This window comes from Myiozetetes cayanensis, unplaced genomic scaffold, assembly GCF_022539395.1.
Source record: "Myiozetetes cayanensis isolate MyiCay16 unplaced genomic scaffold, myiCay2020 scf12, whole genome shotgun sequence".
In the NCBI taxonomy this organism is placed as follows: Eukaryota; Metazoa; Chordata; class Aves; order Passeriformes; family Tyrannidae; genus Myiozetetes; species Myiozetetes cayanensis.
This window is the reverse complement of record NW_026086826.1, coordinates 15,531,021-15,552,683: the sequence shown is the minus strand read 5'-3', so window position 1 is coordinate 15,552,683 and position 21,663 is coordinate 15,531,021. Positions and strand designations below refer to the sequence as shown.

Genomic DNA, 21,663 nt, shown 5'->3' with positions numbered 1-21,663 from the left:
GAAAATGGCTTGCTCTACAACAGTTGGACTGGCTCCTCCTCTAGCTTTTCTCCCCTCTGCAGTTTTTCATCTCCACTCCAGGAGTGGCTCTGTTGCTTTGACATAGCCACTTAACTTTGCCTACCTCATAAAAAGCAACACCAGCTTCGGGTTGCCTTAATGACACATACTGAAATACAACAGTTCAGCAACTGCTCCTGGAGAACCTGAGTCATCCCTAAGTAGCAGAAAACTCTCTGTGGAGCACAGAAACCGCTATCACTGCTCCATAATAGAGCACTAATCTAGATAAAACATAGGCAACCTGAGGAAAGCTGACAGTGTTAGAGATTAATGAGCCCACGTAGTCACCAGTTATCATGGGTTATGCATCATGGAACTCTGATTAGTTTCCCTTCTATTCCTAAATTTCCAGACAACCATCACAGCCACAGCAACTGAGCAGACCTGTTTTCTGATAACAAGACATGCTATTTATGTGCTCTTGAATTTTTTTAGATCTATCCTTACACTTCCTACTTATTCTTATTTTAGATAAATATATTTAGTATGGATCCTAAGCCTGTTTAACACCAGATCTGGATTCCATACCCACGTATGTGCATATATATAGCTATATACGTATATATTACAACCCATGTAAAGAAGTTATGGCCATTTGGTTGTAATAATGTACTACAATAAAAAAAAAAAACAAACCAAAACCACAGAGGCAGCCAAGGATAATTATTTTACAAGCAAATACAAAGTTACACCCTAAGCAGTCATAAGAGGAGAGACTGTTCTTTGTCCCATTCTCCTACTACTCTGGTACTTGTCAGACTGTATTGAACTAATTCAGCTTGTTAAACCAGCAGAAAACTAGTACACTAATGTTTTGCCAAGCTTTTGAGTCGAATCAGCTCAGCATAAGCTCCAGCAAAAGCCAAAACAATGGTTAGACCACAGGGCCAAGGCACAGGGGGCAGACGATTGGGACCTCCCCTATGATGATGAACACCTTTAGCTATAATGAACAACTTCACTCAAAAAAAACCCCACCAAACTGTTTCATGTACAATTTTATGGAGTTTTGCTACTGAGCAAGGCTGATTTAAAATGACGCATCAATTCACTATTTACTTGCAGGTAAGCTATGTTTTCAATGAAGAGGAGTGAGCCGTGTTCCTCCTTTTTCCCTTATATCAAGCCTGAACCCTGGCTCCAGAGATTTTCACGGTGCACTGCCAATGAGATTGCAGTGACTGGCTTTTCCACATACCTCCTGCTACAGTTTTCATCCTTTCACACTTTTTAAATAATAATCACATTAGTTGCTTTGCAGTGTCTTTTGACAAGAGTGTTGGTTCCACAATGCATAGGTATGCAAGTAGAGGGAGCAGAAAAGAAGTAACTTCTATTCAGTGTTTTATAATTAAGATTTATAAATAGTAGTGGTAAATTTAGAATTAGCATTTCTATAACAGCAAATAATAAATGTACCCGTTTAACAGCAGGCCCACAAGCACTACAGACTAACCCCTCACTGTGTTAAGCGCCATGCTGTCACAGCTGCCTACTAGCATGTAATACTCCCAACAGCCTTGCTGGGCTAAGTACTAATAATGATCTTTTAGATCTCTCCTGTCACTTTGAGTAATTATTTCTTTCCCTCAGTCTGCAGGTAGACCCATTTTCATCCTCTATTTTCCACCCCTCCATGTGTTAACGGCATATGGCTTGCATACCTATACCACCTGAAAGCCTTTTAGCCGGCTCCTGCCAAGCAGAGAGCGCACTTGTACAAAATAATAGTTGATTATAGTTATTAGAAGCTGGACAACAAGAGGATGGATATTCACATAAATGGGTAACATAAAGAAGCAACAAAAACAGATGTAATGGTTCATTTACTAAACACACTAGATGGAGTTAATGCCTGAACCCTTTCAGATGCCAATCCAGCCCCAGAGTGGGTTGCTACTCTCCCCTCCTATGTGTCCTAGCAATGGAGGAGACTGGCATAAACTCTTCATGTACTACCAGGATGGAGACTTCTCCAAACACAGGAATTCCTAAGAGATTGATGTGTCCTGCAATATATAGGAGTGTAGTATCACTTCTTGCTTCTTCCTACATTACCTGTCAGCTCCATCATGACAGCAAGTGAACTGCAGTCTCTGCATTCCCTCTGGGAAATGCATCACCATGCTTGAACATTTAAGGGCAAGGCCAAATGAAGCATGAGAGCTCAATTAATTCCTGATCTCCAGAAATACCTAAAGTTCTGCAAAATCCTTACTAGAAACAATCCATAGGATGACATGCACTGCCTCCTGCTTTCAGGATTTGCTCCCATACACATTTGTGATTTACTACAACAGCATTATTTATGGCATTTTAGCCACATGATAGCTGTATGTGCCAAGCTGGGAAGAGAATCGTTGCTAACCCACTTCTCCCAGTACAATTCCAGGCTGCATTTGATACTTACCCAGCTCACAAAAATTAGAGTGGGAGACTTGGAAAAGGTTCTGTAACAATAATTAAGATGGAAGCTTAGTTCTAATTCTAAGTCAACAAAGGAACTTCTCTCCTAGTCCAGAATACAAAAACTGTTTTGACACGGAGCATAATATTTATTTCCCACTGCTGTTCGTTATCTTCACACTTTCCTGTGGAAGACAGACCTGCTTGCACATAGGTACAGACAGCTGCCAGCAGACTTCTGAGCTTTGCATTAAATGCAATGTCTCATATGTAAAATAAAGAACAGTTCATAGAATTGTAATGCAAAAAAAAATTTAATTTTTACACAAAATGTTCATGATACGGAAGGTCACAATACAAAGTTCATAAACACAATACAACACAAACAAGTTGAAAAGCCTTTTTTGATTGAAAGTGATTTTTAATACAAAGACTAGATGCCAACAATACTTATTGTACAAGGTTTGACAATGGATTTATATATTGATTCCCTGAAAATCCCCTCATTTTGAAGAAATTTTGAATATTAAGGTAATGCCTGAAATGGATTAAAGAAATTAAGAGTTACATTTGTCTCCACCCTCAATTCTAAGCACTTGGACTGGGTTTTGCAGTACAAAATGGATAGTAAAGGCACACTGTGGTTTGAAAGCAAGGCTAGAGATGATAGCCTTTACACTTTCTGCTTTTGTCTGGTTGTGTTATAAACACTCAAACATGCAGCGAAAATAATGTAACCCTCTTGAGGGGGTACAGAGTGAACCAATATTAAAGTCTGCAAAAAATGTAACCCATTTAACCTATACAGCACTATTACTATTCTTATGCATTTCTGAGCATTTCCTCAAATTCTCTGAGGTTACACATTTTAGAAATTAAGTACCTTTCTCCAAGTTATTTCACTCCTGACAGAACTACTGTAAAATGCATGTTTAAGATCATTATTTGCCTTCATCAGTTTGGGTGATTATGGAAAAGGACAGATGCACTGCTAAAAAGTTGAAGCTATTAGCCAAGTCAGTTACTTGCTTGTTTAACATTTTCAATACAGATTTCCTATTTAGAAAAAAAGCTTTAAAGAAAATGCTTGCTTAATCTTTTAAAAATTACTAGACTGCAAGTCATGCATGTCAAATTCTGGCATAAAGTGTTCTTTAATGTTAAGTTATAAAGTCCAGACAGGCCTATTGCAATTATTAACACAAGTCTTGCCACAGGGCTGTAAATCAATGCACTCTGGCTTAATCACAACTACCACAACTAGCTCTGTTGGTGAACCACGTAAATTCCTATGGGACTATTATACAACTCAAAATTTGTTGACAGAGTTTGGAGGAGTTATAAACAGACACTATGAAAAACTGTTCCAGCAGCACTGGTCTGCACATAAACAAAATGAAACAGTTCACACCAAACACTTCTACAACTACATAGAAAATAATAGTTTTACCACATTTTGGTTCCCTGAGAAGAAAAGTGCTCTAACTACAAAGGTCTTTGGAATGCCATCAGTACACCTCTTGCACTGCTCTTGCAGAGACATCACCTACTTCCACGTTGATCAGGCTTGTTTGGGGATTTTCATTCAAAATAAACCTTACACTCCACAAAACTGGCAGTGGAATGGGAGCAAGAGATGACTAAAAACAGTCTAGTACTAAAACTGGTTTTATCTGTGATGATTTGTTATTACAAACTGGAATGCATAGTTAGCACACTCATGAACACAAAGTCATTAAGAGCACAGATTGCATCATCTGTTTAACCCATAATTGAGATTTTGTATTATTTTAAAGTCTTCAACAAAAAAAGTTTTCAAATATGTTTTTGGAGAGCATGTTATTTTTTTCCCCCAGGGGCATAACTTACGTTTATAGTGAACATGATAAACATCATGAGAATTAAGACTTCAAATGCAATAAAACAGCGCACAGCAGAAGAATGAAGTCAGGAACTATTTTATTTCCATCCAGTTTTGCACGTATTAAGGATGGCATAAGAATTTATCCCACCACTATAATTTATGAAATTATTACATCCCTAGGAGAGGCACAGCTTATAATGCTTCCTGTCTTTTCTTCCCAAGTGCTTACAAGCCATATGATTATTTAGTTTGCTTTAACTGTGTCTTTCTGTCCCTATCTAATACAAACCTCCTTCATCCTCTCCCCACTAACTGTGTAAGGAGAAGCAGCACTGAGGCAGTCGGTAATGAAAAGTTACAAAAATATTAATCAGCAACATACACCACACTAACACCTGGGATGCTCACAACGTACAGAAGACAACTTTTCAACTACATCGTGTTCTGTTCGCCATCATTGTCTCTGAAGATCAGTGATGTAAGACCGGTTGTCTGGTACATCAGTACAACACTTATTTCAGATTCTTCTGATTCCTAGGCAACAATTCATTTTTTATTTACTATTTTTAAGACAAAATGCTGAAACTGGTTCTAGGTATTTAAAAGCAAGATTCAAATGGCATCTTCCACAATTATCAGATTAATGCTTAGTACTTGTCAAAAGCTTTAAAAATTATGTTGCAAAATTACTTTCAGTATACTCCATGCAATTAAACTGCTCAAATAGTTTAAACTCTTAATTTATTACATTCTAAGTTAGTGAAGAGTTCATATTTAGAAACTAATTCCAGACAGTCCTTAGACCTCATATGGCAGGAGATGAAACTGTTTAAAATCATCACTACCAACAGAAAAAATTCTCATAGGAAAAAAGTATGTACATTATCATTATAGCCAGGCAATCAACTCTTCCATTTCAATAGTACCTTAAGCATTTAACTGAATTATTCCAATCAGTAGAACCTAACCAACCATTTATTTTTCAATTTTTTAAAAGCATATTTACCTGTAAAAGCCTGCATTTTTTTGTTTGAATCTAAATAACTTTTTCTTTTCCAATACAATCAATTCAGCTCAACACATTTAAGACTAATTTGTAAATTGTTCTCTCTCCTTTGTTTCTCTCTATCTATACAGGTGTTTAGAGAGATATTAAGTAAAAAACTTGTAGAATGCAATGATGCAGTTTCATTTTAAACTTAGGACTTATCTGAGCATGTCTGCAAACGCTCTCTTACACGAGGTGGAAGTGTTTTTAACAACCTTTCTTCTACGATCAGACTATTTCGCTTTAAGAACTGACATTCTTCCAGTTCAGCAGGAAGTGATTCAAGATAGTTTCCAATGAGCTCTAATTGAACAAGATTCGGTAGCTGACCCACAAAAGGGGACAAATTCATCAGACTGTTATTTCCCAGAAGAAGAAATTGCAGCTTTTTGCATTGAAATAATCCATCAGGCAGCATCTCAATCTAGAAAAAGGAAAGAGAAGAACAAAAATAAAGTACATTAGAAGTTGTTAGCCTACGTGCAGCTGCGTGTTTTGACATCTCCCATTTTTATTTTTAGGGTAAAAAAATCCTCTTAGTTTATGAAAGGATGAGAAAAAAGGAAGACTGTAATGCTTCTATCATTATGTGATCAAGTGCTTGAGAGCAGTACAGTGATTTTATTGTACCTGTTCTGTTAACAAAGCTACTGGCAGAAGTCGAGACAAGCATGGAAGGGGAAGCACATGCATGTGTGCATGCACAGAAGTGCACGCAGAGTGCAGGTGGCAGGGGAGATGAAGAGGCTACTGTCTCCTAAGGATCATTCAATGAAGGACAAACACAGACTGTGGAGAGACAGTAGCAGCTCCTGCATCGTGAAACCTGTACAAGCAGTTATCTGCAGTGCAGGAATCCTGGTCCGCACTACTGACATACAACTTCCAAACTCAACCTCACCAGCAAAAACAATTATAAACCTCAAAATAAGTCTGAAGTCACAAGCCTGAGCCCCACACTAATGAGCCAGACAGTTTAGCACTGTTGATAAAGTTACCAACCATAATTATTTCCCTCTTCCCAATCAGACAGCTGAGCTGCTCATCAACTAGCTATTGATTCACTACATCTTTCAGTTTCACATTTACCACTGTTCACTTCCGTTAAAACACTACATGGGATAGACAGCTGCAGAGAAAGGGAAGATATGTTTCTGCAGCCACACTAACCTACACAATCTCTGGATCAAAGCCCTTGCAGACCAGGATAGTACTTATTCAGTATTATGTGAGCTTTGCTGATACCAAAGTTTTAGTAATTAAACAAGCAACACTCCTTTCTTTAGATTTCTGACTTTACTTTAATCACAAATAACCACAAAATCATTTTGAGCCAGAGGCTGTTCCAGAAGAAATAGTAGGTAACTTTTGGGTTGGGTATTTTTTAGTAGTAATTCAAAGTTCTACTTACGTGGTTCTTCGTCAAAGCCAAGTATTGCAGATTGGTCAGAAAACCGATTTCTTCGGGGATGGAGGTTAGCTTATTATAGCTAAGATCCAAATAGTGTAACTTTTTACAAAGAAATAGCTGCAATGGAACATTTTTAATATTATTATAATTTAGATACAATTGTTCCAGGTTTGATAATGCGCCAATCTGCACTGGGACATATGAAATACTGTTGTGCCACAATTTTAAGCAAGAAAGGTTCTTAAGATGTTGAAAACTAATTATTTCTTCCACTGTTCTGAGATTATTTTCTTTTAAGTCAATTTCATGCAAATTGTTTAGCGTAAAAATGGAATGGGGAATGCGCTCTAAATCACAGCAGATTAATTCCAAGGTTCTCAGGTTTACCAGCTTCTTCAGATTATTTAGCACTATCAGTTTATTTCCCTCATTGTTGATACACAAGTGTTGTAAAGAAGGCAGAAGATCTGTAACCACTTGAGGTATACGGGACAGGTTGTTTTTTAAGTGAATTGATTTCAGATTTTTTAGCCCCTGAAAGCCTTCATTGTATATGGAGTTGTGATGATCTAGCATGAAATATCCTGTTAAGCACAGTTCTTGTAGGTTTTTTAGATGAAAGACCCAAAACGGAATTCTCCCCATCTCGCTAGATTTCAAGCGCAGTGTTTTCAGATTTTCCTCTAAAAAGCTGACTGCTGGATAATCCATCATTAGTGATGAATGATAAACATTGAGTTCTTTGAGATTGACAAGCTGAGTCACAGCTGAAGGAAGTTTGGCTTCAGGAATAAGTTCCAGGCTTAGGACTTCTATTTCTGTCAGTTCAAAGACACTGTCTGGAAGACCGTTTAACATGAAAAGGTGAAGTTCAGTCTTGTCTTGGGAATTTTTTACTAGTTTATTTTTCAGTTTTTCCACTGACCATTCATTGTTAAGATTTATCTGTTTGAGTTCATTTTCACTCAAATCAGACAGGAATATTGAGAATCGTTGGGAATAAAGAGGATCGTACTGATCTGCCAAGTGGAGAATAAATGCAAAGTCATTCTTCACATCAGGTATATCAGTGTAATTACTTTTCTCTCTCAGCTTCTCAAAAGAATATTGCTTCAGTGAACTTCTTAACATCCACCACAAACTGTAAGTACAAGTTAATCCATAGAAGATCACTAAAACAACATAAAATGAAGCCAAAACTTTAAAAATTTCTGCTAGCGAATAAACACACTGGTACCTTTTGTAGCCTGTAAAGGCTTGAACGTTAACTACACAATCAATTTCAAGTGTAATAAATGATAAATAGTAGGGGACATAAATTATTATTATGATAACTACAAAGACTTTCACTATAATCTGTTTCATATACACTGTATATACGACATCCTTTTCTTCGGCATGTACTCTGAATTTCTTCACTTTTTCAAATATAGCTTTAGCTTGTTCCCCTTCTTTTTTGTCAAGAACACTTGAATTTTCTCTTCCAGTTGTTTCCAAGCCAGGTTGTGAGTATGGCAGGGACTGTCTGCTGGCCCCTATGTCTCCTGAACACGCAGGTGATGAAATCACCGTTTTGGATTTGGCTGTTGGCAACTTCCTCGCAGAATGCTCAGCAACTGTTTCTGAGAGGGCACGTGTTGTCCATGGAGAATCAAAGCACTTCTGAAGAACGGCTACAAAGTGCTCAAGCCTGGAACTTGTACTAGGATAGTAAAGCCAGAAATTACTGCAAGCTGCAAAAATAAAGGTATGCAAAAGCACTAGGTATGGGAAAAATTTGGCAAACCAGTGAAGCTCTCTCTCGTAACATACTGCATCGATATAGGAATACTGCTGCCGATGGAGATAGTTCTGGATTTTAAGCGGGATGATTATCGGGGCTGTAGAGCTAGCCGACATGTTAAGGTTGGCTTTCACTAAATCCCAAGGCACAGCACAGTGATTGTCAAATTCTAGCTTGCAAGGAAGACAACATAATACTCTGGTTTGAGTAAGCTGGAGGGCCCCAGCAAGCACAGCGAGTAGCAGCATTATCATGGTGAGGTAATACCAGAAGACATCCCACCATGGTTTTAGTATGTGGTAGGATGACTGGGCATCTGCTAAGCATTTGAGTTCTGTTAGCGTGATCATGACTTTCACCTGTGAGAGAACAGCAGCTGGTAGAGGGGAAAAAAAGAAAAGACATTGTCAGAGAATTGTAAAAAATAATTGATCTCACCATTAAATACTTTAAGCTTATTATTGTTTTCAAAGTTTTAAATATGTGTAACATTTGGCCTAGTCTCCAGAGTATAGCAAAAGGATCCAAGAACTCCTGGCACCTGACCCTAACCATCCTCTTATGGATTTATTTTAAGGAAAGGTAAGGAATACAAAAACTTAAACAGTGAAACTAGCATCAGAGATAAGGAGAAAATACATTTTGGCCAAACATTTAGGTACTGTTCAAGTAGAAGCAGATATAAGTTAAAGAAGCGGCTGATATATTACTCGCAGTCCTTCACCACCACCCTAAACTTAAATAACAGAAGTGATTTCTTATTTATGAGGAATTCCAAAATCAGAGTGATACATTAACATGATGCCTCTTGTAATCTAGAATTTTCTACCAGATTAAATAATTCTAACCAATTAAAAAAAAATACATAAAATTTCTCCAAAAAATATTTTGCATTACATATTCTTATATATAATTCCTTGTCTTCTCCCATCAAGAGAATTAAGCATATTAACAGAACTAAAACAAAGCTAGAACAATTTATTATTGTTCAATACTGTAACCTATATATAAAAATGGCACATTTAATCCCCAGAAGCATAGGTTTGATTCATACTTACTTTACTAATTAAAGAGAATAATTTACACAGCACTGCTCAGTCAGGAGGTCTACACCTTTTAAAATTCCTTGGACATGCCATCTTTACATTTGTCTTCATTCTGGATGGAGAAAACATTTAATATACTTATTTTTAGTGGCTTAACCTAAATAAAGAGCAAACATTTCAGCTTTCATTAGAACTGCTGCCTCATTGTGGATCCATTAACTCTGCATTGCTACATATAATGGAACAGTACATACTCATATGTGGTCATGCAGAATGTGAAAAAGTTTTGCAGTCACATCAACACAACACCCACCCAGCTCCCCCCAGGGAAACTGCCCACAGTTAGCCCTATTTCAACTGGGAAGTAATTCTTTTTTCCCAAATAACTATGAACTTGTTACTTGGGAGACTGACCCCTAGAGGCCCCCTCTTCTCTAGGCTGAGCCCCCCCCAGCTCCCTCAGCTACTCCTCCTAAGTCTTGTTCTCCAGACCCTTCCCCAGCTCCATTGCCCTTCTCTGGACATGCTCCAGCACCTCAATGTCTTCCTTGTTGTGAAGGGACCAGAACTGGACACAGGATCTGCAGCCTCACCAGTGCTGAGCACAGGGACAATCACTGCCTGGTCCTGCTGGACACAGTATTCCTGATACGGCCCAGGATGCCATTGGCCTTCTTGGCTACCTGGGCACACTGACAGCTCATGGTCATGATATATTAGTACTGTACATTTCAATTCCAAACAGAGCTGACACATTCTTGTAAAAAGTCAAACAATAGCTGAACTAAGGTAGAACCCTCTTCTTACTCTACATTCACATTTGAAAGGGGAAGAATGACTGAAAATAACTCTTCTTGCATCGACAAAGCTGCTTTTAATAGAATGTAAAAACTTACCAGGCCTACTCAAGGGAAAGCAGCTGAAGAAGGACTGGATGGTTTCAATACACTCCTGGAGAGAAAATAAACTGTCATCAAATCGTGAAATGTTTGGACTCCAACAACAGAAAACATTTGAAAAGTCAAAATTATCACTGAACTGGCTTAAAAAAGTGTGAGAGATCTAATCTGCATGAGGATGGGAAATATTCCTGACAATCATGTAAACCTCATCAGGGACTTGGGCATATAGTAATGTTTCAAGAAGGTGTTTTATATAACTAAATGCTTATTGGAGCATTCGTGGGGAATAGGGCATATCTGTTCAGTATAAAGGATAGAATTCAGAGTACAATAAAACTAATTTATAAAGTATTTTCCCTAAAAAATTACAGAAATGAAACCAGAAAACGAAACTTAAGCCAGTTCTGTGAAAAGCATATTGGTATATTTGAGAACATGCATCACCCAATACAGCTTCTTCAAGCAATGACAAAAAGCTAAAAAAAAAAAAAAAAAAAAAAGTTTGTTTTTGTAGAGATTCAGAACTCAAAGTGAGACTGACCCGTGTGACTTTGTGAGGTCTGTTTCTATGAAATGCTTTCTTTGTCACTTCTGTGCCTTGCACTGGAATGCTGTTAGTGCCTATCACAGACCTCAGAAAAAAGACTATGTTCTTGCTGTGGTTTGACAAGACTTTCTAGCAAAAAGCAAGTGTCCCAACACTAAGTATTTAAACACTTGAACTCTGGTCTAGTGAATGGCTACTTTTTGAACCTTCCAATGAAGCATGAGTATCCACTACAATTTTATATATATGAAAGACAGCTTCCCATTGGAGGAGTACAAAGTACATGCAAGTGTAATGTAAACATGTGAATTATTAATGATAATTTTGCTCAAGATGTTTTTCTTTCAAATCCTGTCTGTATGCCAAGAGTGACTAATCAAATGGAATAATGCTGAACTGTAATGGGTTTGATAAACCTCATCTCCAGCAGCTTTCAACCCATATCAAAGCCATAAGAGCTTTTCAAAATGGCCTAATTCAATTGGCAATCTTCCTTAGAAGATGAGAGAGTGAAGTTTAGCCCCAGGCAAATTGGTGACTTCAGGAGAGTTACTGCAGGACACTAAAGACACAGGCCAGAAAAATAAACTAAAGATCACTAACATCTAGGCAATTTTTAGTTATTTCAAGAGTTATTAAATCTCATCAATAGAAACATACCCAGAATGTGAATAAAAGGCTGTTATTTTGAAAAACACTATCTATAAGCATCAAATACCCACCACCATCCCCAGCTACCAAAAGGTTACTTAACATTGCATTTCTGTCATGTTGTCATTGCTTACATAATTTTAGGCACATTTAGTTAGGGATGGTTCTGCAGCAAGGTATCTGCCTTGCTTGTCCTCCCCAAAGGGCGTTCAACTGGTGTTTCTGACACACTAATTTAATCCAAATAGATTTATACAACCAAAACATACCCTGACAGGTATTCCTTGCTTTTCTCCCCTCTCACAGAAACACAGCCACCAAGTGTTTAGCCAATCTCTTAGACTCAAGTAGTTGCTTCTCAACTTCATTATAAGGAGATGCTGACATTTTTTGCAAATGTGTCTGTTCTATCAATTTTCTATCAAAAGTGATTCCTGAACTACAGTACCAACTTAGCTTTCAGCTAGTTTCCAAAGTTTCAGATGGAAAATTACGTTCAATAGTAAACTAAACACACAATCAGTTTTGCTTCACAGGCAGCTTTGAGACTCCCCTATGGGATGCCCGGTACCTGCTGATGGTTTCACGTGCACAGCCTGAGCCTCCACTTGCAAATAAGCCCTCATGAAAATTCCCAAAGAAAAAAAATAAACAAAGTCTACTCATAGACACACTCATTACCCAACACAGATCTTTCCTGGCAAAGCCTTCTGCTTCTATTGGCATGCTACTGTTTCCTTTCTCAAGCATTCTCTAAAAACAAACAGCCAGGTACTGCAAGAGTTCTGGTGCAAATCTGAACTTCATAAAGAATGACACCCTCATACTTGTTTTAGTAGAAGCATTCAGGTGAATGCCTCTCCCTTTTTTAAGTAGTAGACTACTCAGTTCAAACACTGGATTGGATATATGGTTTTTCAGAATCTGTACTTCGGTCACCTGTGTGCAGAGGCAGATTTTCAGTTGTAGGACCTTTTTGATGGGGATTGTGGTTTTGAATCCGTATTCCACTGAATGCGGAACATACAAACAAGATTAGAGAAAGCTTCTTTCCAGTTCCTTCTGAAGAAGGTCACAGGTGATAATTAAACATGTATAAGTGATTATGCTTTTGTATTTAAAATAAGCCCAAAGACATTCCCACATTCCATATTAAGCAGCATATTCCTCAAGCACCAGATGTTCACAACTGCACTAACACTATTACAAGTTTGCCATATCAACCTCTCAAATAATCAAGACCTAAAGTCCTTCCAAACACTCAGACACTGTGGTTACAACTACAGACAATCTCAACCACCTGTACCTGGACTGACAAGAGACCCTGCCTTTCTCAAACGCTCCTGCTCTCAAGACAGGAACATAACGTGTAGAACAGTAATAGCAAAGCTTTATGCTATTTAAGAAGCAGCCCTTGCTCTCTGGAGAAGGCTATATAAGACTATATAGCCAAATAACTTCTGTGGAAAAAACTGTAAACATAGTTTAAAATTTATTAGGTTAGGCTACGCTTACATTTTTACTTTACTTACTCTTCTCTGCTACTGCTTAAGAGCTAACTGCAGGGCACACATGCTGATAAAAAATCTGGTAAAATCAAGCAACTACCACCCATCCCTACCACTACCATGCCTTCATCAAGCTGAGAAAATAGGAGTCCAACATGGCAACTGTGTTTCATTTTCCTCAACTACCTAAAAGCTTGAACATTCCCAGGTTCAATACAAAAGGCCTTAGGCAAAAAAAACCCCAACTTAAAGGCAGCTTCACCTAAACTCAGACTACACATCTTTATTTTATTACTTCCTTTCTCTCTCTGGTACACTTCATGCAAGAAAAAATACTTTATTCTGCAGTATAATTGAAAATATGCTTTACTCCAATTTGATTTGCTTTAAAAGCACAGGATTTACTCTTCACATCTCACTGTGCAAGATTAGATACATTACATTATGCATTTCCATCCTGTGCCTGCAGCACTCCAAAAAAAAGAATTATCTTCCTTTAGCCATATTAAGCTAATTTCTCACTAAATATCATTGATAGCCAAGTATTGAGCCTTTTCTCTATTCAAAGAAGTCCAGTGAAGAGGTAAACTTTGGTTGTAAAAATATGTCCCTGGTCAAACACTCACTGGGGAGATGGATCACCTTCAAACATTTCAGTTTAGGTAGCTAAAATTACATACCTGGAGGCAACATGATAATGAATCGTATCAGTTAGCTCAGCCCAAGTGCATGAAGTTACCTGAGTTTAACCCTCAATAGCAGATGGGAGGGAAAAAACAAGTCAACTATTTTGAAGATTTACCTCTGTCACGAAGTTGCATTATAAGATATGTATTCAAAAGTTATGTTAAATGTGCTTTTTATTTAATAACAGCCTATCCTGTGGAGCAATTTTAAATACAAATTCATATATAAATACTTTGACTTTCTCCAGCCCTCTCCTCAAGTTAAGTCCAAGGTGCTAGGGTTTGTGTTGTAGCTGAAATAGGTCACAACCTATGCTCCTAGAAAGGCCTGTACTAGCAAGAAAAAGATTCAGTTTAAGCTGAAGTTTACAACCAAATAGACAGTAGGTGAGACAAAGAGTTTACACAAAAAACTCTGCAAACCAAAATGTAGAAAAACTGACAAGCAGGTACAAACATAAGTTTCTGAACAAGTATGTTTCACAGTTAAACAGGTAAATCATCTAATGGTAAAAAAAAAATACAGTAAAATGAAAGGTAGACCAGCTTTGTTTTGCATGTAATTGCATCAACGTGACTGATCTTTCAGAGCAAGCCTTCTACTTGCCCAGAATGTATCACTCCATTTATAGCCACGGTGCTTTCTCAAATCCCCAAACCAAGCAGAATTCAGATTCTAAATCAAATCTGAGCATTTCTAGTAAGTAATAGTTAGTACTGAGACACTAAAGCTGTACAGTTTTCAAACTCAAAGATGCATTAAAAAACCCCACCATTTTAACTTGAGACCTCTTAGCATCTAAAATACTGACTACAATAAACATCAACACGAGCACCTGTTTAGAAGAGAGTGCTTTGTATTGGTCACACAATTGAGACATGTCTTGTTTCATCCTAACATTTGATGAATAATTCAACTTATTTGTGTTCTCATTGGAAACTCTAGCACTCATTTTATTTGCTCCATTAATTTACATTTCTTCAAGCAGTTGTACATTTCATATGTTCCACTTCAAAAAGGAAATCATAAGAAGACTGTCAAAACTCCACATTGGTATTGCCCACTAAAAAATAGCTCTATCATGAGTCTCCTTGGCAATTCCTAAAGAAACACAGCAAACCTCATTAATAATTTGTTATTGGAAAGAGTTCCATAAGGTTTTAAAAAGAAAAAAGTATAACGAATTGTAGTGGTTCTGAGTGGAAGACCATGGCACATGGAGGTGTTAGTGATCCACTCTGGGCAGTTAACATGCTCAAAACTATGCTGTGCAGATCTTTTATCCACAGGATTAATCTGGCCAGATCATAAGGAGTCTACAGGTGAACTCCCACTTGGTACCCGGAATTACTGCAAGAAGTTCTCCTGTGAATGTCTTTCCTCGTTAACAGTAGAAATGATGCACAAAGTTGTTTTCTTGTAAGAAAATTCTAGAATAGCTTGATTAATCAAACTGGGGTAACCCTGTCCACAGACAGAGTCTGCACAATGTGCAGCACAAGGATTAAAGGCTCAATTGATGATACACAATCTGTGTTCCCAGTATAAACAGATGTAAGATTATCTATACTATTCTCTTTCTTTATAGTGTCAAACCCAATAAAAACCATTTCTAATTATACTGTACAGTGTCCGAGTACCTTTCTTACTGAGATTATCATGGACCAGCACCTTTCAGTGCAAAACAAACCCTGCAGAATTTCTTCCAGAAGGTTAGTTCTGAACTTCTCATGAATTAATAACAGGGGTCCAAAACCTGAAACAAAGAGTAAGTCCCATATACCCATTATGCAACATCACACAGTCTGATCACATCTCACTCATTTTCAACACAAAGAAATTAGTATGTAAAGTAAAGCACTACCTTCTCTGTCAGACCCCTTTTCTATTTTTTTTGGCCCTGTAACACTTTCAAGTAAACAAAATCTTCAGTATAAAATAAGACCTAGGAGAGGGGCGTGTATTCCTACTACTCTAAAGTACCTATACACTGTGCAACCTGCTCTAGGTGAAGCTCCTTTAGCAGGGATCAGAGCTGGTGATGTTCAGAGGTCCCTTCAACCCCAATCGTTCTGTGATTCTAAGATTCTAAAGAATTGTATTTTTAAGCTTGACATTAGACAGTCCATAATGAAGTACACAATTAATGCACCAGAAAGTCAGTGTAAGTCTCAAAAAAGGGACACAAGCAGAATCAGCACCCAAGCAGTACAAGAGAACTTTTGTACAAATAATGTTGAAGCCAAGCACATTCAAAGCACTTATCAGTTATCTCCTTGTAGACAAGTCTATCTTTTTATAAATGAAATGCTAATGGATTTGTGATGTAATGTACTTAATTCATAATAATGTACTTAATTCATCATCTTCCCAGACAGGCTTATGGTATGACAGATCCAACAAACATAAACAAAAACTTCATACATATTTACAGAAACAAAGAAGTCCAGTTACAAATTCATGGCTTTCTTTTCTTCCTTTCAAAAATCTGGTGCTCAACTTGTAAAAATTAAACAGAGCTAGCCAGACCAAGTAGGTGCATTTCATTGATAAATTAAATGGTTTACTAAACAAGTGGAGTATAAGAGATTGAGTCTAGGTTACAGAAAAAAAACCAACTTCCAGAGTGACTCCATACTATATCAGCTAAAACAAAGCTGGAGATTTCACGAAAGTTACAAGCAGTTCACAGAAAAGGAGACAGGTCACAGGCCGTGCTGAACAAAGGAAAGAAAAGAAGAGCTATCTGGTTGCTTTGTCCAATTAGTAAATACATAATGCAGAGTAATATGAATGGGAAGATACTTAAGAGGTTGGGGTGATTACGCAGCCAGCTTGCACACTGCTGGAGGATTGGTAAAACCCTATTCCATTTCCATTTTGGGGGAGTTTGGATTTGACATTTAATAAAATGAAAGGACTGAAAGACAAATTTCACATTGCACATACTATGTGATAGCTATCTACAAATTACATACCAACACCTAAACACAACTCCACAGTTTGAGAGCTGCACATCCCCATGGGATCAGGAGAGCCAAAAGCAGTGCCTGTGCTTATCAGAAGCATCTCCCAGGACAATGCTGAGTTTCAGAACCCCAAACAAGTGATCAGACTTGAATTCTACAGTAAATCCACAGTAATCCTGCTTTGTCTCCTGAACAAACACAAAGTTAGTTTAGGACCTATGTTCACCCTGAGTACTTCCATCAAGACCAAGTAAGCTGTGCACAGCCCTCTGCTGCACAGAACTTCCTTTTTTGAGTAGGCTCTCTGAGGAGACTGAACAGTGGGTAAGGTTTTCTAGATAGCAGTACAACAAGAAACACACTTTTTGGTATGAAGCCAAGTTTAATAACTTCGAAAACAAGACTCAAGGTTTTATCATCAACTGAATCAACTAAGAACTTTGAAGTAAAAAACCTCTAACCCCATACTTGTAAGAAACCAAATAATACTTTGAAGCAAAGCAGACACTGCTTTTAACTCCTGTTCAGTAAAGCACTTGAGTATTGACATATCCCATCTCACTTCAATTAAGCAACATTTTGGTGCTTTCCTAGTCAGTGTCACCACAGTTAGTATTTAAACAACGTTACTGTTTAATAAAAAGTATTTACTTGGAAAACAGTTTTCCTGTACTGCAAAGGCACTGGCAAAGCAATAATCATTTTCACACTTGCACTGGCATGGGCTTGAAATGATAGCTTATCTTGTAAATAATTTAAACACAGCCTAGAAACAGACAGTTTTTAGTTAAAAATTTTCAAATTCCCTCCCTTCTTCAAATATTTTGGATTACACAACAAATGCACATCAAGATTGTTTTGATTCAGATAGAAAAATTAGTTTAAAGGACAAAGATTTTAGCATTAAAATCTAAATGTGCAATTTTTAAATTTCAGATCAGTAGACCTTTATATTTACATGCAAATGAACTTTAGCTGCCAAAAAATGGTGAAATTAATATTTCACAATCTGAACTCCCACAGATTAGTGATATTTTCCTCCAAAACTAAGGCAATAATGTCTGGGAAATAAGGGGTTACATTTTCTGGGGTTTGAAGTAAGAGCTCTAAAATCAATGTCACTTTAATTAAGCCTGAGTAAACTAAATGACCATAGATTTATAGCTGCTGTGCCACAAAACTGAAACGTTGCTTCTATTAAACTAAAATCACAACTCAAACTATTATCACCCAAAGAAACAAAGTGTTTTTAACAATTAGCAGCAAACAGATTATGTTACTACCATGTTCTTATTGGTATCACTGGCCCCCTTAGTGGCATTGTCAAACCTTCAGTTTCTCACAGTCATCTAAATTCTCAATTTCAGTAGAATAAACTGCATTCCAGTTTACAATATTGGAACATACTTAGAAGCTAAGCCCTTATGATGGAAATGCACTCACATAATTTATTTCAGGGTGTGTAAATACATTATTTGGAAACAGAACGGCACTGATGAGCATTAAAGATACTCCATTACAAGTTTTCTCCACAATTAGCTTCTGATTGTTGGAAGACCCTAGAATTCTCTTGGGTGTACACCAAAAGAGGGTATGTCAGCACTATAGGTCCAACTGCATTTGTAACAGCTTTACTGAGAGCTGCATCATCTGCCCTCCCTAAAGTACAGCCCTTTCATATCAGTAAGTTTAAATCAAATATCTGGGGAAACTATTCATAAGTGTTATGACACTTTAGTTCAATATTGAATTACAATTTGATTTCAACTAGTTAGAAATTAAATCCAGAATTTGTTTGTAGCCCACTAACAACCACTTGGGGAAAAGAATCCCCAAAACCAAGCATAACTACAATAAACTGAAGCCCACTATCCAAGGCTGGTAAAACTAATAGGAATTATGTAACCTATACCACTTAAACATTAAAAAGACAGCATATTTAAACATTAGAATATTAATTCTACTTTACATTCCTTGCTCTTCTACATGGCTACCCATGGTATCTGAACCAAATAGCTTCATAACCACAGCATAGACTGCTAACTTATCTTTAGGAAGAGTAACTGCAAGAACAACTGGTAGAATAACACTATTTGCAAGGCAACAGCTGAACAGCTGTTATAAGGATGCCTATGGATAGGATAAATACAGCCCACAGGTTAGCACACAGAACACAGACAGCAGTGTGAAGCACTCAGATAGGCAGCACAGAGACATATAAACAACACCTTATCCCCTTAGTCACATGAAACATCCATTTCTAATCCTAGCTGAGTAAAGCTTTAAGGCTTTAGCAGTAGGTATTGTAAGCTGAAATAGTATTACTAGTACCGCAGTCTCTTTTTGCTACCTGTAGCACGTCAGGCAGATCAGGCACAGCAGCAGCTAAAGAAACATAAGATTTCCCCCTCTTCAGAAACCCCTTAGAAAAACAATTATTTGACAGTTCATTTTACAATCCTGAAATGCTGATGGATGTTTCTTTAGCATTGTTGGTCCCTCTCTACAAAATATTCAACATGCTTTCATTAACCTTGAACAGTAGCTGAATTGGTAACTTGCTATAAACAATATACAATTTTTCTCCCCATGAAAATCCTGTTTTCCTGAAAAAGGAAGAAAAATACAACTCAGACCAGCAACTTGCTCCTCTCAAAAGAGCAAGGGAATAAGCACGTTAATACTGCAAATTTCTGGAAGTTACATAAATCCTACTGAAGCCGAAAGTCAGTTACATTATGCTAATGTAAAATTCAGTAGAATGTAATAACATATGGTAATGCGAAACTCTGAGATAAACATTTTGTTATCTAGCTACAACAGAATGCTTTAAACACTGGGGAAAACCTTTAAAAAAACTCCACATATACTAACTACTGCTTCTCTGCTACAGTCATTCTCCTTTCCACTCATTTAATTTCACCTCCTTTGCCCTGCTCAGCACCACAGATACTGAAGAAAAAAAGTCACTCAGGATAACTCTTCTATTCCATACACAGTCAGCTGAGCTACATAGAGTAAAGAAAACACACATGATATAATTAGACAACACTTAAGTTCTCCAAATACTCTAAGATTTCACTACTTAAACCTCATGGGCTTTGCCCTCACCTCCCTCTTGAAAGTTTAAACTAAACAAGACAGATCAATAATGTTGCCCTTCCTGCTGGGAAGGTACACAAGAAAAAATTCTGAGATGCTAGAAATAACTGATGCCTCACCTTATTTATCCCTTCAGCAAACAGACAAGGAAAGCTGGGAGTCAGCAGAACATATAGCTTAAATATTTGAAACCAAAAGTGACCACATAGCTCCTAGCATATTTTAGGACTACCTCAAAGGTATACTATTAAACGACCACACTAGAGACCAATTCAAACAGTTTACCTTATCACATAATTAATTACATTCTTAATATAAAATTAGCTTTAGGGAAGTCCCCTTTAATCAATCCTACAGAACTGGTCCATTGCAGCATTCACCACGGACAAACTCTGAACCGGAGCCAGGAAGGTGCCTCAGTTTCACCACTGAGCAGATGGGCCCAAAGCAAGCCTGGTGTCCCCAGGACAACTCAGCCAGGGTGCAAGTGGAAGCAAGGGCTGCTACACGATCACTGACTTCCTGAGCACGAGAAATGCATTGGCCAGACAGAGGAAAGGAAGAGAACAACGAAGAGGACGGTTTCTTGTTCGACACGCAGAACTGTCAGGCCTCAACATCGAGTTTAACTCTTCTCTCCCTTCCGGGGAGGCTGGGACTTGGCACCCGGCTGCCCCTTTGCCCAGGGCAGGTGCCGCCGCCACACCCGGGGCCGAAGGGTGGCCGCTGCGGGGCCAGCCCGGGGCGGAGGGAGGCGGCCCCAGGCGACCTGTAGCACCCGGGTCACCCGAGGACACGCAGGCACCGGTTACGCAAACCGGAGAACGGTTTTGTGCCGAGCCCCGCCCGCGGTGCCGGGGCGGGCACAGCCCCGCTCCGCGCCCCCCGGCCCGGCAGCCCTCGGCAGGTGAGCGGCCCCGCGGCCGGGGGAAGGGGCGGCCGCCGCGCAGGCTCACCGGGACGGGCAGCGCCGGGCGCCCCGCGGGACGGCAGCGCCATCCTGCTCCGCCGGCGGAGAGGCAGCCCCGGGAACAGCGGGGGGCGGCGAGAGCCAGCCGCGAGCCGCGCTCGGAAAGCGCCGCTCCGCGCTGCTCCCCCTCCTTCCGTCCCTCCCACGCCGGGGGCGCGGGGCACCTGTCAGCTGCGGCCGCCCCTCCCTTACCTGCCGCCGCCGCCGCTGCTGGAGCCGCCGCCGCTGGAGCCGCCGCCGCTGGAGCCGCCGCCGCTGGAGCCGCCGCCGCTGGGCGCCGCCGCTGCCCGTCCGGCCCGGCCGTGCCGGTGGTGCCGGTGGGACAGGCCCGCCCGCTCCGCCCGCTCCGCGCGCTCGCTCGGTCCGCGCGGCAGCCGCCGGCGCAGCGCGAGGCACCGGCTCCAACCGGCGCGTCTGGGCGCGGCCCCGCCCGCCGCGCGCGTCACGTTACCGGCCGCGCAGCCAATGGGCCGCGCCCGCCCGGCACGGCCGGGCCGCGGGGCGGGGGAGCCGCGGCGGACAAAGCGCCGCGCCCGGACCCCACCCGGCCCCGCCGAGCCGCCTCACCTGACCGGCCTGCCGGGAGCTCCCGGGGTGCTGAGAGCTCCCGGTGCGGGGCGCCGGCCGTGCCGACCCGCTGGCGGCAGCAGCCGCCCCCTCGGTGCCGGCATTTAAACAGCTCCGGCCGCTGGATAGCGGGAGGAAG

At 39.6% G+C, this 21,663-nt stretch overlaps 1 protein-coding gene across 1 annotated transcript; it reads right to left on the bottom strand.

The window, feature by feature from the left end:
- Positions 1-4,411: 4,411 nt before the first annotated feature.
- On the bottom strand, positions 4,412-21,175 carry LRRC8B (leucine rich repeat containing 8 VRAC subunit B). The gene is made up of 5 exons (XM_050306351.1): positions 21,150-21,175; positions 10,518-10,572; positions 9,634-9,733; positions 6,793-8,951; positions 4,412-5,805 (listed from the first exon to the last, which is right to left on the bottom strand). The coding sequence occupies exons 4-5, from the start codon at positions 8,923-8,925 to the stop codon at positions 5,533-5,535; spliced, it is 2,406 nt and encodes an 801-aa protein (XP_050162308.1). The 5' UTR covers positions 8,926-8,951; positions 9,634-9,733; positions 10,518-10,572; positions 21,150-21,175; the 3' UTR covers positions 4,412-5,532.
- Between the last annotated feature and the right edge of the window lie 488 nt (positions 21,176-21,663).

Bases quoted from the DNA above. Each gene is read 5' to 3' on its own strand.
- LRRC8B (XM_050306351.1), bottom strand. From the start codon at position 8,925: ATGATCACGCTAACAGAACTCAAATGCTTAGCAGATGCCCAGTCATCC. The intron at 5,806-6,792 runs GTAAGTAGAACT...TCCTTTTTCTAG, and splicing joins TGGCTTTGACGAAGAACCAC to ATTGAGATGCTGCCTGATGG.